The 22786-nt window shown below is 41.3% G+C and overlaps 1 protein-coding gene across 3 annotated transcripts in view; it reads right to left on the bottom strand.

The window, feature by feature from the left end:
- Positions 1–5308, bottom strand: part of LOC146238012 (atlastin-2) — a 37960-nt gene extending 32652 nt beyond the window's left edge. For all 3 annotated transcript variants that reach the window (XM_084685374.1, XM_084685376.1, XM_084685375.1), the window contains exon 1: positions 5188–5308. In XM_084685374.1, the coding sequence (XP_084541500.1) occupies positions 5188–5260 (73 nt within the window). In that variant the 5' untranslated portion in view covers positions 5261–5308. The remainder of the gene's footprint in view (positions 1–5187) is intronic.
- Positions 5309–22786: the final 17478 nt, after the last annotated feature.

Raw genomic sequence — 22786 nt, 5'->3', positions numbered from 1 at the left:
AAGTATGGGAATACTTCGACTCAACGCTATCACCAAACAATAAGGTGGTTTGTACACTGTGCAAAGTTTCAATGGCTTACCACAGCAGCACTTGCACTATGCACAAGCACCTGAAAAGAAAACACAGGCGCAAAAAAGGCAAAACCACCGTTGTCTGGTGTTGTCTATTCATGTTTATAAGGGATAGGCTTTTTAATCTATGTTGTCATTGTAGCTGCTAAATACACGCATTATTAAAGCTATAAAGTTGTCTGCCTGCTACCTTAGAGTTTCCATTGAATAAATGTTTAGGTAGGTTAGAATCGGGGTTTATTCTACGTTGGTCGATAAGATGGCTCTCTAGGTTAGCTCTTGCTATTTAGCTAACTTGTTAACCGTAACCATGACGCTTTGCTAGGACAATGGAGGCGTTAGCCCTACCCCGGCTCTAGAGTGTGGTAAATGTAGACTACCTGGTTCTTAGATAATTGGCGAATATCGCTATCTAATCATTACCAAACTGGCATAAGCACCAGCCCAGAACCAGCACCTTGGAATTTTTGGTTTAAAAGGGGTGTGTGTTCGTGTATGTTATGTACCTTATCTAAATATTTTAATTAACGTTGGAGTTGATAGTTTAAACCTACAGTTTTGTTTAAAAATAATACCATTTTTGTTTTGAGGAAAATGAATCGTTTAGATTAAACGACTAATCGATAAAATAGTCTACAGATTAATCGAAAGAAAAATAGTCGTTAGTGGCAGCCCTAGTAAAGTGTTTGTTTGGTATAAAATATAAGTCAGTAAGAATGTAGCTTCTGTTGTTTGGAAATGATTTGGTTTCAAGTTATCGGACATCGACCAACAAACAGTAGCCTACTTTAAGTTGTGTCGTCGAATTGTGCTAGCCAAAGGTGGAAATACTAGCAATCTTTTCACCACCTGAAAGCCATGCATGTGCGCGAAAATGAATCTACCAGAATGCGCTTGACAAATCCAATGCCAGGTTGGTTAGAATTGTGAAATGTATGTTTATTGTAGGCCAACAGAATCGAGTATTCAGTTATGTAATAATTGTTTATAGCTAGAGCTAACTCTACAAATATAGATTTTTTTTTGCGATCCCATAAACGTAGGCTACTGTTGAACGCATAGGCTACTGATATGTGAATCTTCCGTGGCAATTAAACGCTGCAAAATTTCGAAAATTCAATGCATGTGAGTGACACACCGGAGTTACCAAATCCGTCCGATACCGTCAGTGCTTACGAATTCTACCGTGATAAACATTTTAGGCCATACCGCCCAGCCCTAAGGACCGGCTGAATTGGAGTGCTGTCATTCAAACAATGCTTGCCTTAACCCACAGTTAAGGGGAGGATCTAGAAAACTATTCATGGGGTGGCAAGTAGGTCTGAGCGCCATATAACAAGTTCAGATGGAACACAAATTACATTGTGAGGGAGTTTTTCCACTCGCAAACTATACTGCTGTATAAGAAATATCCACAAAATTAGACTCATAAAATACATTTAAGACATGTCTCATAGCCTACTACAATATCCTGCTCCATAATATTCAAATCTCACTCAAACATACGTCATATACTTAAGCAACCACAGATCGACCTTAATACTATATTAAACAATACAGTTTCTATCTTGTTGAACCCAGTCAGCTGCTCACTTCTTTTGACAGGTGATTGCCAGGGTCAAAAAGAAACCTGCGTTAACGGCACAATTGTTGTTGTGTTAAAGTGAGATTGCTATAACATGTTAACTTTGACAGCCTTGGAAAACTAAAGGCTGTGCAACATGTATGCATAGTCAGTGAACATGACCAAAAAGCTATGGAAGTTTGAAGATTTATTTTTCATAAACATTTTATTTTTTATAACCCGAGATGAAAAGGACCAAAGTAAAGACTGTGCAGCATGAATACATACATCTTTAACAGTTAAACATTATTTTGATGCTCCAACCTATTGATTTTAAAAATGTGTAATTTTTTGACGGTCCCTAAATATACGCGTTGTTTAGGCAGCCAAAAGCATTGGCTAAGCGGCCGGTCGTAGCGGTGCTAAACACCGGTTAAAAATAACACAATACTGGGTGTCCGAATATCTAAATATCAATCTTCAAACTAACTTTACCGTGGTCATCTTTGTTGTTGCTTTCCCAAAGCATTCACGAGTTAACATTATTAACTTCAAGTCCACAGGAAAACTAACGTTGCAACTCAGTTAGCCGTGCACTTTTCAAATTATTTGTATTCATTAATAGATAATTGCTTAACGGTGCGTTCACACTGCAGCGGGGCGTCGGCTTCCCATTCATTTTCAATGAAACCAGGCGTTGACACCCGCGTAGGGCATTGTGGGAAGGCGAGCGGGGCGTCGCCGCTCGCGTAGGGCATTGTGGGAAGGCGAGTGGGGCGGCGAAAGTTGGATTTTCTCAACTTTATGTAAATGAGGAGCGTGAAAACGCCAGCGATGGCCAATCGGGTTGGTTTCTTGTAACGTAGCAACTGTTTGTCATGGTAAAAATGTCTAGGTTTGACAATTTCAAGATGGAAGATCAACTCATCGTATGTGTGTCTTCATACCCAGTATTGTATGATACGTCTATGTTCAATTACAGAGATGTAAACAAAAAAAATTTAAAAAATTGTGGAAAAAGATAGCCTATTGTGTGCTGTAGATAAGATAAGATCATGTCAGATCCAGAATGCGTATCGGATTTTTGCTTAATGTGTGTAAAAAAATTATTTTGTCTGCACATTTGCCATGACATTATACGAACTACAACAGTGATTTAAGAGAAGTACAGCTCTGAATTAATCTGTCTGACACGCCCCCAAGCGTGGTGCACTGTGGGAAGGCCGGCGGTGCAGAGCGGTAAAAAAGTCTGCAGTGTATCGCACCGTAACACTTCATCTGCTGTCCGTGCTGACGACTGCATCCTTGCGTTGGAGCCTTCTATGGTCAGTTCGCGCCTTCCTTGTGTGCAAATGAAAGCAACTTCGGTCGCAGAGTGGGGAGGGTGGGTGGAGTCTTCTCGTGCTGCATTCACTTGCATTCGGATATAAAAAATTCGCTCTCGCAAATGTCAAATGAGACACAACTTTTTCAAAGTTGCCAACTAGGGTGGCAAGGCTATTTTTTGGGTGGCGGTTGCCAACCCGGTCGATCAGACCCTGCCACAGTTAAACTTTGAACTTTGCATGAAACACTGATACGAATATACACAGCTTTCTAGAGGCGGGATGTAATCACTTTGCCGTAACATAATCGAAATGCATTGTGAGAGATGTAGTTTATGGTAAATGCACTCTGTAAAGCAGCGTAAACTTATTTCAATACACCATTTAAGCTCCCTCAGGCCACATAAAATGATGTTACGGGTTTGACACGCGGTTGTAGAATCCTAGGTGTGTTACAGTGACATACCTAGCACAACTGGAACACTAGTGTGCTGGATTTATTGATTGGCACTCAACCAATGACACTGCCATTACTGGGAAGCTATGACAGTTGACAGTACAGCTCAATCCTGTTGACAGTCGACAGTACAAGCTTAAAAACCTCCAGCATTCACATTAGCTGAGAGGGTTAAAGTGCAAGAATGCTTAGGCCTGTTGTACCGGAGGATAAGGAGATTAGTTAATTTGCTGTTTCCAGCCAATGGAGGATAGACAGAGGCCAAAGGTCATCATGCAAACATGTTAATGTACCATTTGGCTCTGTCCCCTGTTTAATCTCACAAAACTGGCCTGGATCGGTCTCCCCAGCCAATTAAGATGTCCAAAGGATGTAACTGAAGGTCAATGTTCAAAACATTCCCCACATGATAGCCAGTCAAGGAATACTGGGCTCAGTTACAAAGCTGTTGCATGTAAGCAACAACGGGGGGGGGATTTGATAGTGAACATTAGCATTGAATTTCTTATCACTTGATTGACAGCTGACTATAGGTCAAGAACATTTATTTGAATTTTGTAATTTTTGGCAAACTATTCCAAACGAGAAGAATACATTGCCAACAGGCATATAACCAAACATGTGCTTAGTGATAATTCATTAGGATCCCACAACGGTAGCTCGCTCAGTTGTCGCTGAGCAGCGATGCAGAGGGCCCAGTCATGATGATTGAAGACGTGAAGCATTTCAAGAATGCAAAGCATTCTACGATATTGTTGATTAGCTCTAACCGGCACAATGACTAGCTAGCTGGCTAGCTGGCAATCCGTCTAAGGCGTTGTGTAAATTTGAATGTCGACTGGCCTAGCTTTCTGGCTATCCTTCAGATGTTGCTACCCATATCAAATCCTTCATTATCCATGCTCATTTTGACCGAGAATAAACATTAAACTTAAGAACATTTGTGCTAAGAACATTAAGCTAGCTCAAGCTAAAATTGCCACCAAAAGGACTATCGATACCTGGATGTATTTTTAACTAGCAGCATATATGATAAGCAGTTATCTAGTTAGCCTAGATGAGATGGTTGGGACGAGAGATTGCAAGCCAATCTGCCCACAATAGCTAGGCTAGCTAGACAGACAGAATGGCATTAATCGTTGACCGCTGCTTGATTAACGAGCTGACAGATGGCATGCCTTCATTCTAGGTATCATTAACATACAGTAGATATATGATACATCCCCCAAAAAGCTATTGTTGTGCTCTGTTAGTAGTGTTCCTTGTACCAAATGTGAAATATTTGCTAGCTACGTTGCTACAGTATCACTAAACAGGCGGAGTTAGCCATCAAACATTCAGAAGAAAACAATAAGAAAGCACGACGTAAGCTGCCTTGCCTAGTGAGTGTAATATTAAATGGTTAGAGCTACTACTGCCACCCATACTGTTGGCTTGTGTCTGGTGAGGAACGTTTTAGTGGATTGACGTGGTTGTCTAGTGATGCCAGTGAGGATATAAATATTAGAGCAAACTCTTCCACACAATCAACATAGTATCACACCCAGTGTGCTGACATATTTCATATTTTGACCCTCACTGATGGCGCGAGTCCGAGGGATGCGACGGGCAGGATAGTCTGCACTTGCAATTCGGTAGTACGCTATTGCTCAGCCAGAAGTAATTGCTCAGCCAGTAGTATATAACAAATGTTTCTTGCGTCGCCCATAAAACAACCACATTTTGACAACACCATCGTTACACACCCTCAATAATAAAGAATGGGTTACCTTCGTCGAAGATGCTGTTTTTGCCAATTTGCTGAGAGTGATTCCGATGCTTCAACCTGCTCTCCTCCGCCATCTTCTTGACCCGTTCAAAATAATTAAATTTAGCTGACGTAAAAAAACCAGATTCCCGACTTGCCTCTTTATCAAGTTCAAACGACCGTGGGTTTCCGCCGGGTCCTAAATTTGTCTCACGGATTCAGCGATTACTGAAACATTCCAACTGAAACAATAGGCCTAAAGCATATTTTTAAGATTATGTTTCTTCAAATCAGGCCAAACACATTAATGTGTTTTATGAGCAACAATTGTTGCTCATAAAAGTCTAGCTTATCATTTTACGATACGTTAAACTTTTACCAGAAACTGTGCCCAATTGGAATTTCATTGTTTACACTGAATGTTTTTTAAACTATGCTATAATATGATTTTAAATTAGAAGCCTTGTACATTATTAAAAACACGTATTTAAGATTAAGGTGTATTTATTTGGAAATACCTATAGTTTGTCTATAGTTTGATAGGGTTAGGGTCCTAATGCAATCCTAAATATTGCTTGGCCTGGTGTTAAGGATTTGATTCCCTCAGTTACTTACAAAGTCCTGTACACCAACAGATAACTTAAACATTAATACATACTCTCAATTCTTAATTTGTGAAGCATAGATGTGGGAACCCATGTGACGTCAAGCAATATTTCATTTGTCACAGCAATTTATGAACCATGAAGGGAACATTTAATATTGACCAGAGAACAGAGGGGTCACTGTCATTTGGAATATCCAGAGAACAGCGAACTGACACAGTAAGTTTGACATTTAAACCTACCATACAAATTCTTTATCTGTTGTATTTTAATTTCAGCTGGGAATTAAAAAAAATAATTTGCCTTTCAACAACAAAAATGTATTCTCACAAAGTGGTATTTGCCTTCTGTAATGGGCTAATGGAGCGCGCATGTGATGCAAAAAGTGTTTTATTAAAAAGTAACACCATGCATTCGTTTTTCAAATATACACTAATCTCTGTGAGATGGCAATTGATAAAGCCACTGAAATTGAACTGACGGTACCTATAAAGGGAAAGCTTCACGTCTCATTTGACCACCTTTGTATTGAAAAGTGGATTGTGAAAACCTAGAACCTATCTAGATACCTTGCTGAATCTAACATGAGAGGTGCATGATGACACCACAGCTCACCAGAGTTTGTCCAGTGAAATGATCCCACATCCAGCATCCCACCAATAAATAATCAGTGTTAAGTCTAATCAATAAACACATTATTCTATCCCTGGAGCACATGGCCATTATATATTTTACATAACATGTTTAAGATACCTTTAGCGCCCTCTGGTTGACCTTTGCAGATGTCAGTTCCCTGGCTGGGAAAAAACACATAAGACCCTGCTTAGAGAGAATCAGGGTGTTTTCACAGCCCTTTCTGTGCGGAGAATACATAATGGATGCCATTTGACCTGGTGCTGACTCAGCTCTCGTGTTTTCCTGTCCTGGCCTGGGGGTTCGGGATGGCCTGCACCATGTGTGCAATACAAGACATGGGCAAGTGTGAGATTCAATCAAAGTGAGAAATGTCAAAAGGCCCCAAGCGGAAACACGCAAAGACATGCCCACCAAATAGACTCTTTCACACACACACACACACACACACAAAACAATCACACAAGCGAGGCTCCATTAGTGAGGCATTTAGACAGCATTGTTGAATTGAAAGTATACATACAGGACAGCACAACTACACCTGAGGGATCCTTTGAAAGGGGCAGCACTGAAAATTGGCCATACATCAAAAACAAAAATTGTAAGCTTGAGAGAACAAGCCATGAATAGAGGTAGAAGTTAAAATTGTCCAAGGGGGAGGAGTGCAGTATCACTTATGAGAATATATATTTATGGGCTTTTGGTGGTATTTTTGGTGAAAATTGTTGTTTGAGTATAACAATTGAGGTGAAATTACGTGACTCTACTTTCTTGTGTTAGCTACACTCTGGGATTTTGCTAAACAGTTCCCCATCGAGGTTGGAAATATTGCTTAATGAGCTCAGACCAGACTCACCCTGCCTTTAGGTCATTCATTAGTTAAGGAAAATCAATAGAATCACCACCAAAAAACAACTTAGCAGGGTAATGTGCCACATGGCATTGGCCTCATCACTTCAGTACAGTTGGTATCGATCTGCTTACCGGTGAAGTGGGTCTCATTGTTCTATCACTCACCTTATGAACTTCTCCAGCACACCAAAGGTCATAAAAATAGATAAATACCTAAGCAAAGACTCAATTTTGAATCCCCACAGTCATTTGACAATACCGGCAGCACCTCGGAAGAAGGTTGTTGTGATGGTCAGGGCTGTCCCCACTCAGTCGGCTAGTCAATTTTCTGGTCGATATGCTCTTGGTCGACTAAGATTTTTTTTTAGTCGAGCTGCGGTATGGCAGTGTGAGATCTGATTCACGCTCGTGTCATCATTGCTGAATTAACGAAATGTTTTACAGAAATTGTCGATGTATTATTTAAGACAAATAAAGCAACTCTAAAAATATATAATTTAAAAGAAAAGGTGTTACTGTTTTCCCTTTCGTTAATCTGCGCTTTGTTTTGGTTTGGTATTTTGCACACGGCACGAGCCAAATTGGCTGCCGAACTACAAATTCTGCCATAGCCTACTTTGTTGGTGTTATTGGTCAAAATGGCAAATAAATCTGTGGTTTGGCAGCATTTCATTAAAGTACATTTACAAAGTACCGGGTGACTCGAAAAACGTTGAATGCAAACTCTGCCAACAACGGTTTATTTTTCGTAGTTCGACGTCGAATATGATGTAGCCTAAGCTATAGCTAGTTCACTCGTGTAACGTAAACCCATAGGTAGTCCAAAGCCATAGAAAAAGAGAGTTGCGACACGCTTTGATCTCGCCGACACGTGATCACGTGGTTCATGTAGCTCGCTGTAGTTCCAAAAAGCCCCACTGTTGTCAACTTTTTTGAATGGTTTTCAATGGAGCTGGCCGACGGAAGTCGCTTTCTCAGGCAAATTACGAATGAAACAGGCTCGCATGAAGAAATCCGATATTCTGGCTATCTTCAACTGACTCGTATCTACATAACGCAGTCCTCTCTGACGTTTTTGGTGTAAAATAGAGTGAACTACAACATTGTGAAAACTCACTGCCAGTGAAACGCAGGAAAAAAGCTAGAGCTTTTTTGTCACGTGATTCCGGTAGCTCGCTGTAATAAAAAAAAACCCCACTGCTGTCAACCTGTTTGAATGGTTTTCGGCGGGACAGACAGCAGCACCATCTCATTTCACGGATATTTTCGGTATATTAACACAATGTCAATTGGTTACTGGTGTGTTGTATCATGTATGTCTGCTACTTTATTAACATGTATGTATAACATTAATTTATAATACATAACGCAATATTGTGAAGCAGAGCTAGAAATGGCTATGCTAGCTACCATACTTTACGAACTGTACATACCAAACAGTAGCCTAATGAGGACTAAATTGCTCCACTTAACGTTTAACATTCGACTGTTGAAGTAACTGGTATTTTTTAAATTCATCATTCCGCTTACAATTTACCACATTAACAACACATATCTGTAGTACTTGATGCAAGTTGAATCAAACCATGATCACCAGCAACTGTTCAATAGATAAAATTATAACAGAATATACAAGGCAACCAACTGCAATTCAATAAAACATTTTATTGTTCACTGTACAAAATGTCCAGTGTTCTTCCACTCCGTTTGTTTGTAGTGATCCAGTGATCTAAATGTCTGCTGTTCACAAACCTCAGCCTAGGCACACACACAATTATTATAGTGGTTGAAATGCAGTATAAAATGTCCAATGATTGAGCTCCTGAACTTCATTTGATCCTAGAAAAAGTGTTGCTTAGCTCTACATTAGATACTAGCCCTAGTCTAGCTCTAACTGCAATTAGAATCTAACAAGTCATAATCTTACGATAAATTGTATCCAAAGCTGGCTATATGAAATACTACTAATAACAATTGATATGTGTTGGTTGAAATCTATAAAAAATGCAGGATTTTCATCAATTTACCAGCTAACTTGCTTCGGATCCTTTAATCTGCCATTCATTGTTGCTAGCTCTACTAACTAGGCTAATATGAGAAGACTAACTTTGTATGCCAATGAACACCAATAACTAGAACTAATTTCACAGACTATAACCAAACCAACGGACTTCTGGTTATGATACACGTGCTCTCTAGCTATAGCTTCAGTAAAAGTGTTCCTTAGCTCTACGTTAGATAGCTAGCTAGCTACTAGAATTACAGTTTAGCTCTAACTGCATTTAGAATCTAACACGCTATAATCTTACGATAAATTTGATCTAAAGCTGGTTATATGAAATACTACTAATAACAATGGATATGTGGTGGTTGAAATATAAAAAAATGCAGGATTTTCATCAATTTACCAGCAAACTTGCTTCGGAGACACTGAAAATTAATGGGGTTCAACGGTGGAAAATACAATGTTTGGAACTATAGGTCGCGTCAGAGCCATTTTCTATGGCTCTGGGTCGCGTGAGACACGCTTTACTTCCGCATTCCTCAATAACAATGGGAGTCTATGGAAGTGTCGCAACTCTCTTTTTCTATGGCTCTGATGTAGTCCTCCGGTTGCCATGGATACTGCAAACAAACTTTGGTAAAGAATCATAAACGTCATCAACACGCGGCGCACAAGGGTTTTCTGATGCCGTTTGGTTTTGACGTTGTTTTGTCTGAGTCTAAGGATGGTGGAGTGGAAGTATCCATGGCAACCGAAGGACTACGCATGGGTTTAAGTTACACGAGTGAACTAGCTTGCAGAAAACAACTGTTTTCTAATAGCTATATCAAAAGTAGTGCTGTCAGTTTAACGCGTTATTAACGGCGTTAACGCAAACCCAAATTAACGGCGTCAATTATTTTATCGCGCGATTAACGCTCTTTTTGGCCTAGCAAACTTTGTAGTTTTTTTCACATGATGTTGCAACAACTACCGACGTTAGAAAAACTACAACACCACACCGGATCTAGCTAGACCGGAAACAAAACAACAGGCACGCCAAACACTCGTTTGGCTTGCGAGCTGGCTAAAGAGTAGTAGCAGAGCCCGTTTACGGATATTAGACATTCTCTGGTAGTAGGCTAACGTTACGTTTTGAGTGTATGACGAGCGCGAGATGCCGAAATGGATGCCAATAAGATTCTGAATGGAAAGTTTGCTTTTAAAAAGTTGCCAAATGGTTCTATTGACAAGACCAGTGATCTGTGTGTTTTGTCGTTGTAAACTGAGCTATCATTGCAGCACGTCCAGTCTGAAATACCACTTGATGGCCAAGCACACAGCTGATGCGAATTCTCTGCCCCCTCGTCAAAGCCAGGCGATTGCAATGTTGTTTTCAATAAAAAAAATATTTGCACAAAGCAATCCGAACCACTTTTCTATGTTGATAAGAGCATTAAAATTTGAAAAAAGATTGGGACAAAAAGAAATCAGGGACATTTAGAATAGATAAAAATGTGCGATTAATTGTGATTAATCGCGAGTTAACTATGACATTAATGCGATTAATCGCGATTAAATATTTTAATCGTTTGACAGCACTAATCAAAAGTAATTTTTCTTGCTGTACCAGTTAACAGAAACAACACCATGGTATTCACTTTAAAAGCTGCTACTTAAGCTAATTCAGAAAGCTAGTCAGCAGCTCCCCCATCTAGCTAACTTTGATAACAACAAATCTGACAACGTTTAGTTTGAGGGCGTTTTGTCTGAGAACGATGGCGTTTGGTTTGAGAGCGTTTTGTCTGAGAATTACAAGTTTTTCTGAGACTGAAGCTGTTTGGTCTGAGACTTGACACCTTTTCGTTTGAGTCTGAGGATGTCCTAAAATGAACACCGTATACCTCCCCTCCCTCTGCTTTGCCCGCCCAGATCATCTGGCCCGCCGATGAGAAACTGAGCTACCACCGTGCAATGGCAAGTGCGATATCGTTTTTTCCTGGAGAGACATTATAGCGAGCAAACAAACGAAGCACAAGAGTTGCTCAGTGCTTGGATGTACAAATGCAAGCACAAGTCTTTATTTAATTCCTTCATCCGAGCCTCTGCACAACCAATATCTCAATTTCATTTTCGCTGGAAAAGCGGCAACACAACTTCCCAAAGTTTTGCATGTCTGCGCCAAACATGTCAGCCACTACTGTTTCCTCAACTTGAGCCAACACAAAGCTGGCCTTGCTGAAATTAAATTCTGGATCATTACTAAATCTCCTTGGTCAAGCTACAAACCTTGGACAAGTAAGTTGACTAAAGCTATATCATTTTGTTGCTTTACTGTATATGGTTACCTAGCTTGCTACCCTTAGAATGTGGCTGTAACATTAGCTCTGCAGCCAACAGCTGAGTTACTGTTGCTAACGTAAAGATAAATGCAAATGGCATCAAGTGTGTGTGTGAATACAAACGCTGTAACGCCAGTGTTGTACACTTCTTTGTTATTTAGATAACCGTTCTGCTGTTGGTGTTATGGCGTGCGCGATATCCGCCTTTCTCCACATTGAAATGACCACGGTGATCAGATGAGAATGGCTAAATTCGAGGCATCTTACAGCAACGGGGGCTACGAGCCATTGCGATACATCCGTTGTAAACATTAGCATGTTGCCGCCCCTCTCCTCCTCATTAGCATTTAAAGCTACAGAAACGCGCGTTCTGAGGAAAGCTGATTGTGGGACTACTTGTAGTGGCTATAATTCTGCACCATGGCTGAATTTCGGGAAAGAGACTTCAGATACAGTATTAGGGGACCACTAAGGCCTATATAAAAGCATCCAAAAACAGCATGTCATGTCACCTTTAAGGTATCCGAATAGGATATGTAACATTGGTTGGGCTGAAAATGGCCCGGGTGCTGTTCTATGCCCCCTTATAGATCCTCTGAAATGTTCCCAGGAAAAAACACTAGCTTTTCTCCTTTTAATGGTATGCTCAGAGCCATAGAAAAAAGTCAGGAACATGAAATAACACGTTAGCCCCATTGGCAATAAACCAAATCATCACACATTCTATGCTCTTGCGTTAGCAAGCTAACCTAGTTTACATGCCTACAGTCTGTTTTTGCCATCTAGCTGTTCTTCCATTTCTTGCAAATCAGCGTTAATAAAAAGCAGATGAGCTACAGTCTAGCTAACATTGACTAGATGGGCATGGCAGATGTTTGTCTATACCGTAGCTCTAGCGTAGAAGATCCCTGTGCAGTTTGACCCTCAATTACACATTTGCTCGAACCATTTCACCTAGGACGGTTTTGAAAACCCGGGACAATGTAAAGCAGGATTTGCTACGAAGCTGTTGCTGAGAAGAGGTGCGTTCCAACCTTACGTTATGTTCATCACAACCGCAAGCTGTAGGATGATTTTGTCGGTAACAGTTATTAGCAATGCTAACGTATCCTGTATCTAGCACCTGCCTCTTCTCTTTGGCTCTTGACGAAGGCGGTGGCATTTTTTCTCTCCCTCCCCTGACCTTCCCTGCTTGGCTTCCATCGTATTGTCTTGTCTTGTATATACTCGAGAGACTCTCTCCGCATCACTCTCCGAAGCAAGAAGCATGGAATTGATTAGCTGGTCTCTCAACGCAATTGACACCATATTCTCGAAGAGAAGCTTGGGTTCGGGGGAACCTAACTGTCCTGACGGGACGTTTGCAGCTGGGTATTTGATGGACGCGTGGGATGGTGTGTCGTATGCCTAGCGGCGCTTTCCGTGGAGGACATGGAAGACATCTTTCTATTCGGAACCATGATTACAGGCTTTCTGCTGATTGGATTGGGCGCTGGCCTGGTATATCGGGGAAAAAAACAAAAACGGCTGCAGCTGTCAAAAGCCCCGTAAGGGGCCAGACATGATTGATGCGGTGGGCAGAGCTGGTGGCACTCAGACTGTGACTTTACAACTCGTTACAACGCAATTTGGATAACATCATGGAGAAGCTAGCGGCTCTGCAAAGGAAAGTGAACCAACGTGGAGGCCATAATGATGATGAGACGTGAAATTGAAGGCGCCTACTCGACCAAACAACTACCCCAATCTTACCTGCTTTCGGCCCCGTAACCAGCTCAGGCCTTGGCCAAGGCCGTTGCTGGAACAACAACTCCCCTGGAGAGTGCTGCAGTGAGACTCTCTGTAGTCTCTTCCCTTCCCCCTCCCACAGACACCTGTGGATTGCGTCTCTGTCTTGGGTCATGACCAAGGATGTCTCCTTGGCAATACTATCTGCGAACTGAGAATCTAACTGATTGTGGCCTAGGCGAAGGCACCAACCCAGGCACACTCATACACTAAAGGCCAATATGTGCTTCTGCGTTTTTCGAAATACGGACACATGGGAACGCCCTTGTCTCCGTGGAAAGCCCTCTACGAGCTCTCCGTCAGCCCTCGGAGAGCCTCGCAGAGCTTGACGTGCGCCTCCTGAATTTTCTAACTATCCGTTGTAGCTACGGAGAGCTATGCAGCCCCCCTTGGCTGTGATTGGTCAGTATTAAGTACCACCTGCGTCAGGGGCCGTGATAGCAGGACGAACAGAATCCTTTGAACGCCATTGCTTGTAAAGTTTTTACAATTCATATTTCAGCTAAACGGTACATGTGAATCAGTATCTGAATTAAAATGTGACGAGAAATGGGCAGTGTAGTTGCTGAAAATTTGCATATTTTATTGATGAAACGGCTAATTTGTCGCAGTCTATCCGTCCGTATCCGTGCGCCCGCCCATCCGTAAACGAAGATGCAGAAGCATTTTTTGGCCTTAACTTTCATCTACCACAGATATGCTATCACACCCCTTCCCCCATCCAACACCTTTGCCTGCTTGTTCCCTGGTTGGGCTGGCAGTTCTGTGACCAGCGCCTATTATGGCTCCAGGTCCAGATGCTGCTTGTCCATACCCCTATGCGTTAGCAATCGTCTAGACTGCTATTCGTTTTATGGCTATTTTTTCAGAAGCTTCCCTTCTAATGTATCCTGGCTGCCAGCCCAACTTAGCCCTGCTCTAAAAAAAAAGTTGGGTCTGGGATCGCTCGGTTGGGGAAAAAGTATGTCCGAACAGGAGGTGTTCGGACCAATCAAATTTTCAGGGTGGGCTTTATACGATAAAGGACAGATGATCAACAGTAACGTAATCAACCATGTCACCAAAGAGCGCTTGGGTTGAATTCGTTTTCAACAAACAACATACTACGTTGCTCTGATTGATTGTAGGTATATCCAATTGAGAGAAAAGGCATTTTTTTTACGAGTTCGGTTGAAACACGCCCCATACTCACAGCCAACGGAGCGGTTTCAGACTCATATTCTGACTAGAATTATGAGTATGACTTATGTTTGCATCAATATGCTACAACACTATATACTTATTACTGCATCAATATGCCTTATATTACAATTTCTATCATTAGACTATATTTGAAACATTGAGTAGAACCAACTGGGTTTCTGTGTCTTTTTGTACAACCCAATCCGCCTGGAGCGTCCTTTAGTGGCAACATGCATTCTGAATAAACCTAAATACATCACAACTTCTCCCCTTTTAATCAAATACCAACATGTTTTACAAGGTTATCAAAACATGGGTATTCAACATAACATATGACTATAATGTTAACACTTAATAATGTAACTGAACCCTGTTTGTTGGTGTCACTTCAAATGAATGCAAACTCAGTTAGGAGATATACAACACAGATCAAAGATATTCCTATACATATTATTATTTATTGTTATTTTCTTTGGAACCCTAATCGTAATGTCCCCACTCAGGAACACTTTATAAGTTGAGTCTGTTAAGTCGTTTGCGAACCCTAACAGGAAACCTCATAACAGAAGGAGTTGTGGATGTTTCCGAGAGCTTTGTGTCACTTTGGTCTGAAGCACACAAGTTTGTGTCACTGACTGGCGAAGACAAGTCCTGTCCAGCATTGTCCGGTGTTTGTGATGGAATATCCACTGATTGAGGTAAGTTTGTGGCCTTGGCAATTTCCGGATGACCGTCTAACATCTGATCAGCATGTCTTTTCCAGATTTGCGAATTTCCCACTTCCACCGTGTTGGACACTGGCCCTGTCTGAGCAGAAACAGTACCAGTTTTTCCACTTCTCTCCGTGTCGATAATCCCAAACCATCACAGGTTTACCAACAGCAAACTCTGCATTTGGAGTGAACAGACCACACACACACATCAGTGCTTAAAAGTCCACAGTCACTATGATCAGTTTAAACATGTGACTCGTCACCATCATCACATCAGTGATATTAAAAGGCCCGTTTTTGCTCAATCTCAATGCAAACTCATCAATGAGCTCTTCAAAGTCCAGTTGGCGCAGTATGTCATGCTCTATAGACTAGGGATGTACCGAATCCAGGATTTTGTTTCGGCCTAATTTTGGGATTTTTTTTCCCGCCAAACCCGAACCCTACACTTGCATTTAACGCGCTACGCTGGTTGAAATAGTGAAGTTGAATAGTGCCCTTGTCGAATATTTACCTTGTTAACATTTTAAATGCTTTAATAACACGTTCATCTCGAAGACGAGTTCGTTCAGAATCAGCTACGTAGCAGGTTGACTGACTAATTTCCTTCTCATACAGTCCAGTAGCGTCACAGTGCATTTCCCTGTTGAAGGCCAGCTTCAATGGGCTCCTTTGAACAATTTTTTTCAGTGCTTTGAAACTATACGGTCATTGGATAAATGCTGCGATTATGTCCCGCCCACGGACACTAAGCGTCTCTGGGGGTGAAGGGAGGAGTGGGCTAGCCTGGACGCTGGGCTTCTGCTTGACGATTGGAGGGTCTGTCGAAAGACTGCATCTCCTTTTGATTGACAGCCATTTAGTACTCTAAAAAGTCGGCGAAGCTATTCAAGCTCAGTCCTATCGCGGATTTTGGCCCCCCATCTGGCAACCTGAGGCCACCCTTGTCGCAAGGCCCAGGGCTGCAGCCCCTAAAGCCCATTGCCTTAATCCGGCCCTGGCAGCAAGGAAAAGAGCCTACCTCTGGAGTCTCGCAGCAGTCATGGATGGTGTGGCCTTACAAGGGCTGAGGATGGTAGTAAGCAGTGCCACCGCTCCCATAACACGCACTACGTGCTGTGCGTAGGGCACCGAGTCTTGGGGGGGCACCAAAAAATTGCCAACTGAACAATCATCATAGTTATAATAAATATAATGCCAATATTATTTCAGTATAGAAATATTAGGCACCTTTTAGGCATGTATATCACAAAATAGGCAGAACAAGAGATATATTTAATTGCTCAAAAAAAGTTACGATGGTGCCCCCCCCCCAAAAAAATAAATCAAATCAAATCAAATCTTTCCCATCTCAGTGGCCTGACGAACTTTGACAGTAGGCTAGGTCAACTATTCAAAAATTGCCTCAAAAAGACGAGGAGTCAGGGGCAGAAAAAAGAAAGAGAAAGAAACTGCGAGATGATGCCCATGCATCACTTTCAGTTTCACTTTCACTTTCAGTCCATGTTTATTCATTGTTAAATGTGGGAAATGTGCTGCTAATTTAATGGTTAGCCTACGCATACACCTCGAACTACAGTAGCTGACGTTATTGCTAATGTTAGCACACTCAAATATGTTAGGTGCAAGCTAAATTGAGATTTTACTGTTAAACATTATCTATGCATTTTACAAGTAACTGACGCCAGCTAGCTGTTACTTTACTTTACATTCTATGATGCTTTTATATTAAATGTATCAAATAGTTTTAAAATGAGTAATAAAGGTGGAGAGCTCCTTGGCTGCTTTCAGTTGTAAATGTTTTGGAAAACTAGGCTAAGAAATGTAAGGGTGGGGCTGAAAAATTAAGAGACAAAAATACATCAACTTTACTAGACAAGGTTTTACCAATTGAAAAACTGCTGTTTATTTTACATGAAGCTCAAAAAACTATTTTGCGCTGAAATAAAGGCCAACGCTTGCGCGTGTTGCGCGCTCGCATTAAGTCGGGAACTCCGTAACTAGCATCATCAAACACAGAATGTGGATGCATTGGCAGCAGGGTTGCCAGGTCTGTGTGACAAAACCAGCCCAATGGCCAATCAAAATCAGCCCAATATCAGAATTCAAAATATGCCCCTGCCAAACCATATACACTGCTTTTAAAGTCCAACAGCATTGCTTTCATTGCCAAATCTATTGTAATATCTACAAAGTAACACCAAATGTTTAGTATGCCAGCATTAAAACCAGTTTTTAGAAGATTTTCTCAGTGCATTAGGCACGTCTGCACACGCACAGTGCGTGTTTGCATGTGTGTATGTGCTGATCTGGAGTCAGTTTGGTAGGATTTGGGCATAAATAAATTATTTCATAGAAAACATAAATTTCTAGTTAAAGATATTAATGTAATTTGCATGCAAAACATGTCTACCCGAACCAGCGGACAAAAAAATCAACTCGCGTCAACACTTCAAAAGTAGCCCAATTCCGCGGGAAAACTGAAGACCTGGCAACACTGATTGGCAGGGCAGCTGTGGTGGCGTATACGGCCCGGTTCTGGGGGGCCGTTTTTACTCCCAGTCCGTCCCTGCCAAGCCCTGATCAACCACCCTCAACCAGCTGTTTATGGACAGATACACAGCAGAGAACCACCACCTCTCAATAGGTGTTACATTGTGATGCTGCTGTTGTGTTAGGCTATTGGTATTGAGGTATATGTATAGTAATAAAAAGTTAAACTGGCAAAAACAATCGTTTTTTTTTCGGAGGGTGGGGGGGGGGGGGCATCATAAAGGAATTATGCTTAGGGCACCAAAATGGCTAGCAGCGGCACTGGTAGTAAGTGGACGGTGATCCGTAAACCAGGTAAAGTGGCGTCCGTAGAGGTAACAGGGCTCTAGAGTGCGACCAAAACTTGTACGGGTGCGACTAAAAAAATTCCTAGGTCGCACCGGTACACCTAACCTACTCGCATCCGCTGCCTCTCTACGAACAAAGCGTTTGTTCTCCATTGACGAACTCGCACTCATGGTTCGATCATATGGTGGTCTAAACCAATCAGAGACAGAGAGGGGGCGGGTGTTTGCCTCTGATTGGCTGTGGTCCAGATATTCCTGTAGGCTAACACTGCTCCGTGCTGTGTGATTGACTGAAATTGCGACCTGAGCGCCAGAAAATCAGTTATGACCTGGGCATTGTTGGGACAATCCGGCTAAGGTAAATCAAAAATTACAAATAAATACATGTGTTGCGCGGTAGTAAATCCTGAAAAACTACCATGATCAGGCGATTTACATAATGTTCGCTTGCGCAACCTCACCGACAGGAGAGCTAGCTGTTGGTTACAGTAGCCCTCAAAAATGAAAAACGAAAGGTTGAGAGTGAGTTTTTAACAAAACATGGACTTCTAAGTATCTGTTTACTGAGGTCAAAGTCAAAGCTGTGTACTTAGTTGGTGGAGAACAGGATTACAATTTCAATCGGCACTAAGGGACTAAAGAAAAAAATGAACACAGACATAATTAGAACTCGACTGATTCAGTAGGCGCGGATCGTTGATGGTTTGCTAGTTAAACTGCAGACCCTGATCATCACCTGTCAGCTGTCCTTTGCATATCCATCTCAGACATTCAGCCAGATTTCGATGCACTTGTTCAAGGCCACTGGATTTCCTTCACAGAACAAAATAAACTGAAAAAGGTTTTGCTTTTTGTATGAAGTTGATCAATTGCATATCTTTAACATACTGCAAAACAACTTTTCAGTGTTTGTGAAGATGAACTAATTACTAATAAAAGTAAACATTGATGTAATGATTGTTTTTGTTTGTTTCTGTTTATAACTTCTATAGTCCATTTGACCTACACAAAAATAAATATTTACAGAATATCCTTATTATTCTGATAACCAGTAGCAGCTAATCAAAATATATACTTTACTGCTTTTTACAATGGGAGAAAATGAATAGTGAGCAGAATTAAGTTCAAGTTATCATTGATGCGGCCCTCCAACGCATTTTAGGTTTCTCATGTGGCCCTTTGTAAAAACTAATTGCCCACCCCTTACGGAGCTGGGCCATGGAGCTAACCCATGGAGCTAGGATTGGAATGCTAGGGAGAGTGTGGCAAGCTGGTTTAGCCAAGGCGAAAGGGCAAGAAGGCCAAATTACAGGTGTTGGCCATCTGCAGGGCCTGCGACAACAAGGGGGCTATAAGACTTTGAGACATTAAATGGTAGGTCTCAGTTCAGGGAAGCACTTTTAAACAGTACCACTTTCTATTTTGAAATGTTTTATTTTGGTATATGGAGCGGGATAAAAAGGGGGCCCTCAAATTGTGTCGACGCAAGGAATAATTTGGGTGCACCTAAATTTTGTGCTGGTGTACCAAAATAAAAAAGTTAGGGGCACCAGTGCAACCAAGGCAAAAAGTTAGTCTGGAGCCCTGGGTAAGTATGAAACTTCCTGACCCCAAAAATGATACGTAGTGCTACACGTTCTAACTGTGCGTAGTTTTGTTCCGCCTTATTCAGCGTTCGAGACGCAAACGCCACCGGTCTCTCCTGACCGTCAGGCATCACCTGGGAGAGCACCGCACCTACCCCGTAGGGTGAGGCATCACACGCCAAACAAACTGGAAGTCTTTGATCATAATAAGTGAGTACACTCAGAGACAACAATTGTGCTTTGGCCTCCTGGAAAGATTTCTCGCACTCTGGAGACCAGTTCCATTTGACGTCCTTATGCAGCATTGCATTTAATGGATGAAGGATTGTAGCCAGGTTCTGAACGAATATTACATAGTAATTTATCCGTCCCAAAAAAGATCGAAGTTGGCTAACATTAACTGGAGCTGGAGCCTCAGTGATAGCACGCAGCTTGTCTGGGGACTTGTGGAGCCCTGCTGCATCAATCAGATGTCCCAGATACTCTAGTGAAGTCTTGAAAAACTATTTTCTCTGGTTTCACGTGAAGGCCCGCCTTCTCCAGCCGACTCAGAACCGCCTCAAGGTTTGCCAGGTGATGAGCATCATCTTTACCTGTGACCAGGATATCGTCCAGGAAGCAATGCACGTACGGTAGCCCCTGAAGTACTTGCTCCATCACCCTCTGGAATATGGATGGTGCCGATGTTATTCCAAAAGGTAGTCTGTTATATGAAAACATGCCCTTATGAGTAGTTATTGTGAGGTATTTGCGGGAGTTCGCATCTACTGGCACTTGCAGGTAAGCCTGTGAGAGATCTAGCTTGCTAAATCGCTGACCTCCAGCCAGTGAAGCAAGTAAATCTTCAATCCGTGGTAACGGATAATGTTCAGCACAAAGTGCGGGGTGTACGGTGATCTTGAAGTCTCTGCAAATTCTCATGTTGCCGCCCTTCTTGACTACTGGCACAATGGGGGTTGCCCATTCTTTGAACCGAACAGGAGAAACGATCCGTTGTTTCACCAGGCGGTCTAACTCTTCTTCCACTTTAGGTCTGATTGCATATGGCACAACACGTGCTTGGAAGAATTTTGGCTGATGTCCTGGTTTCAGATTTAATGTTGCTTCATATCCATTGAAAGTTCCTAAGTCATCACTGAACACTTTTGTAAAAAAAATTCAGGATACAGTCCAATGTCTCGTCGATTTCATGCCAGTTAAGGCAAATTCTTCTGAGCCATTCGCGCCCATAAAGTGGTGTTGTATCACCTCTTATTACATACATGGATAGTCGAGCGATTTGTTTGTTCAGCCTCACGCGCACCTTGATGACGCCCTCCGGAGAAATTATTTCACCTGTGTATGTCTTAAGTACAATACTTGTGTGTCGCACTCTAATATGGGTCAGCTTAGCTCTCTACAGCAGATGGTACTGTTTGAATCACGATTCCATCTGAAATACTGTCGGTGACAATGTTGTACAATAGCTTGTTTCAAAGTTCTTAATGAATTAATGCAATATGAGTAGGCTAAATGCTTGAAAATATCGCTAGAATGGAAAAACTCAAGGTGTCATAGAGGTTAGCACTGTTTTACACCGGATTGCCCAATATCTTTGTTTGATCCAACTTTTCAACTGAGGCTGCTATAGTTTATCAATATTCCCTCTTGCAGGGGAAATGAGAAGACAACCATTTCACTTTAGACTTCACTTTTTGTATTTTGAATTGTAAATGAGCAGCAACAAATGTATGCTTTTAAATGCAATCTCTATAAATAGTATAGGCATACACATTTTAATATAAAATATACAGAAATATCAATTGTAAAAATTACAGTTAATAAACGGATCCTTCTACAACCGACGCTAGCAAGCACTGCCTGTACAATCTCTAGTTATTATTATTATATTAATAATTATTATATGGATTGAAACGAGTGAGAATAGGAGTTAAGGGGGCCCCATGCCTGTCTTTGCCCGGGGCCCCCAAATCACTAAATAGAGGAAACACTGCACAGCATTTACGACCGTGGTCCATTTTCAATATCCTCATTAAACTTCAAAACATTCTTCTTTGTAATTCCCTAGAAGTAGCCTACACAGAGCAGCGCGCAGCTAAACTAGTATCGTAGCTCTACGCTACTCAGACTGGGCAAGAACACCAGTGGGCTGGTCTGGATGTAAATTGTGGGGGCGTGACAAAGATACAGACCAGAGTCAAAAAAGGCGGGACTTTTTCAAAACCTACTGTTTTACAGCTACAATTTTTTCATTTTGAGATTTACAATTTTTTTATTTTGAGATTTGCATAGGAAAGAGGTGTTAATGGACTTTGAGGTTCACTGTATGTCCATTTTACCCACCGAACTGTCGTTATTCAACTATGACCAGGTAAAATCGGTTTTGCAATCAATGACTCCTTTTTGTAAAGACAACATTTATTTAGTTAATGGGACTTTTATTTCCTAATGCCACACTTTTATATTTCTTGAGACTTTTATTTCCTAACACCACATATATTTCCGAACACCACATACATTTCTGTGCTGTATTTATTTCCAATCCTACATGCAAGCGATTGAGGGGCGTGGTTATCTTCAGACCAAAGCAGCTGTAGAAGATCTAAGGCAGATAGGCACACCTATATTAGAGAGATGATGGATGATGGAGTAGTGTTAGAGATGGCATGCTGGTCTTAGTAGATTCAGTTGATCAGCATGGCTTGTCAGGGGATATCATTTTGGCACACATTGAAGATTTTGTAGAGGTACTTGGGCATATAAACTGCTTTACAGAACAAAGACATTGATAACAAAGTCTTAAATAAATTAAATAAATGTTGTCAATACAAAAACGTAATTTTGAAATAAGTAAATGTATTTATTTATTGATGTAGGTAAATTGATTCAGCAAAATCATATGATGCTATATTTCTATATTTATTGCCATCTTTTTTTAATTTCAGGGTTTATTTCATAGCCATATTTATTTATTTATTTATCTACTTATTTATGTATTTAAGTTGGAATCAAACAGCATTCCATATCTCTCACGGAACACCTTGTATTTCTGAGAAGTTATTTCTCACGCTGAGAAGTATGGGATAACTTGTACCG

The sequence above is a fragment of the Hypomesus nipponensis genome, chromosome 21, assembly GCF_054491055.1.
Source record: "Hypomesus nipponensis isolate SF chromosome 21, ASM5449105v1, whole genome shotgun sequence".
Lineage (NCBI taxonomy): Eukaryota > Metazoa > Chordata > Actinopteri > Osmeriformes > Osmeridae > Hypomesus > Hypomesus nipponensis.
This window is presented reverse-complemented; position numbering and strand designations above follow the sequence as displayed.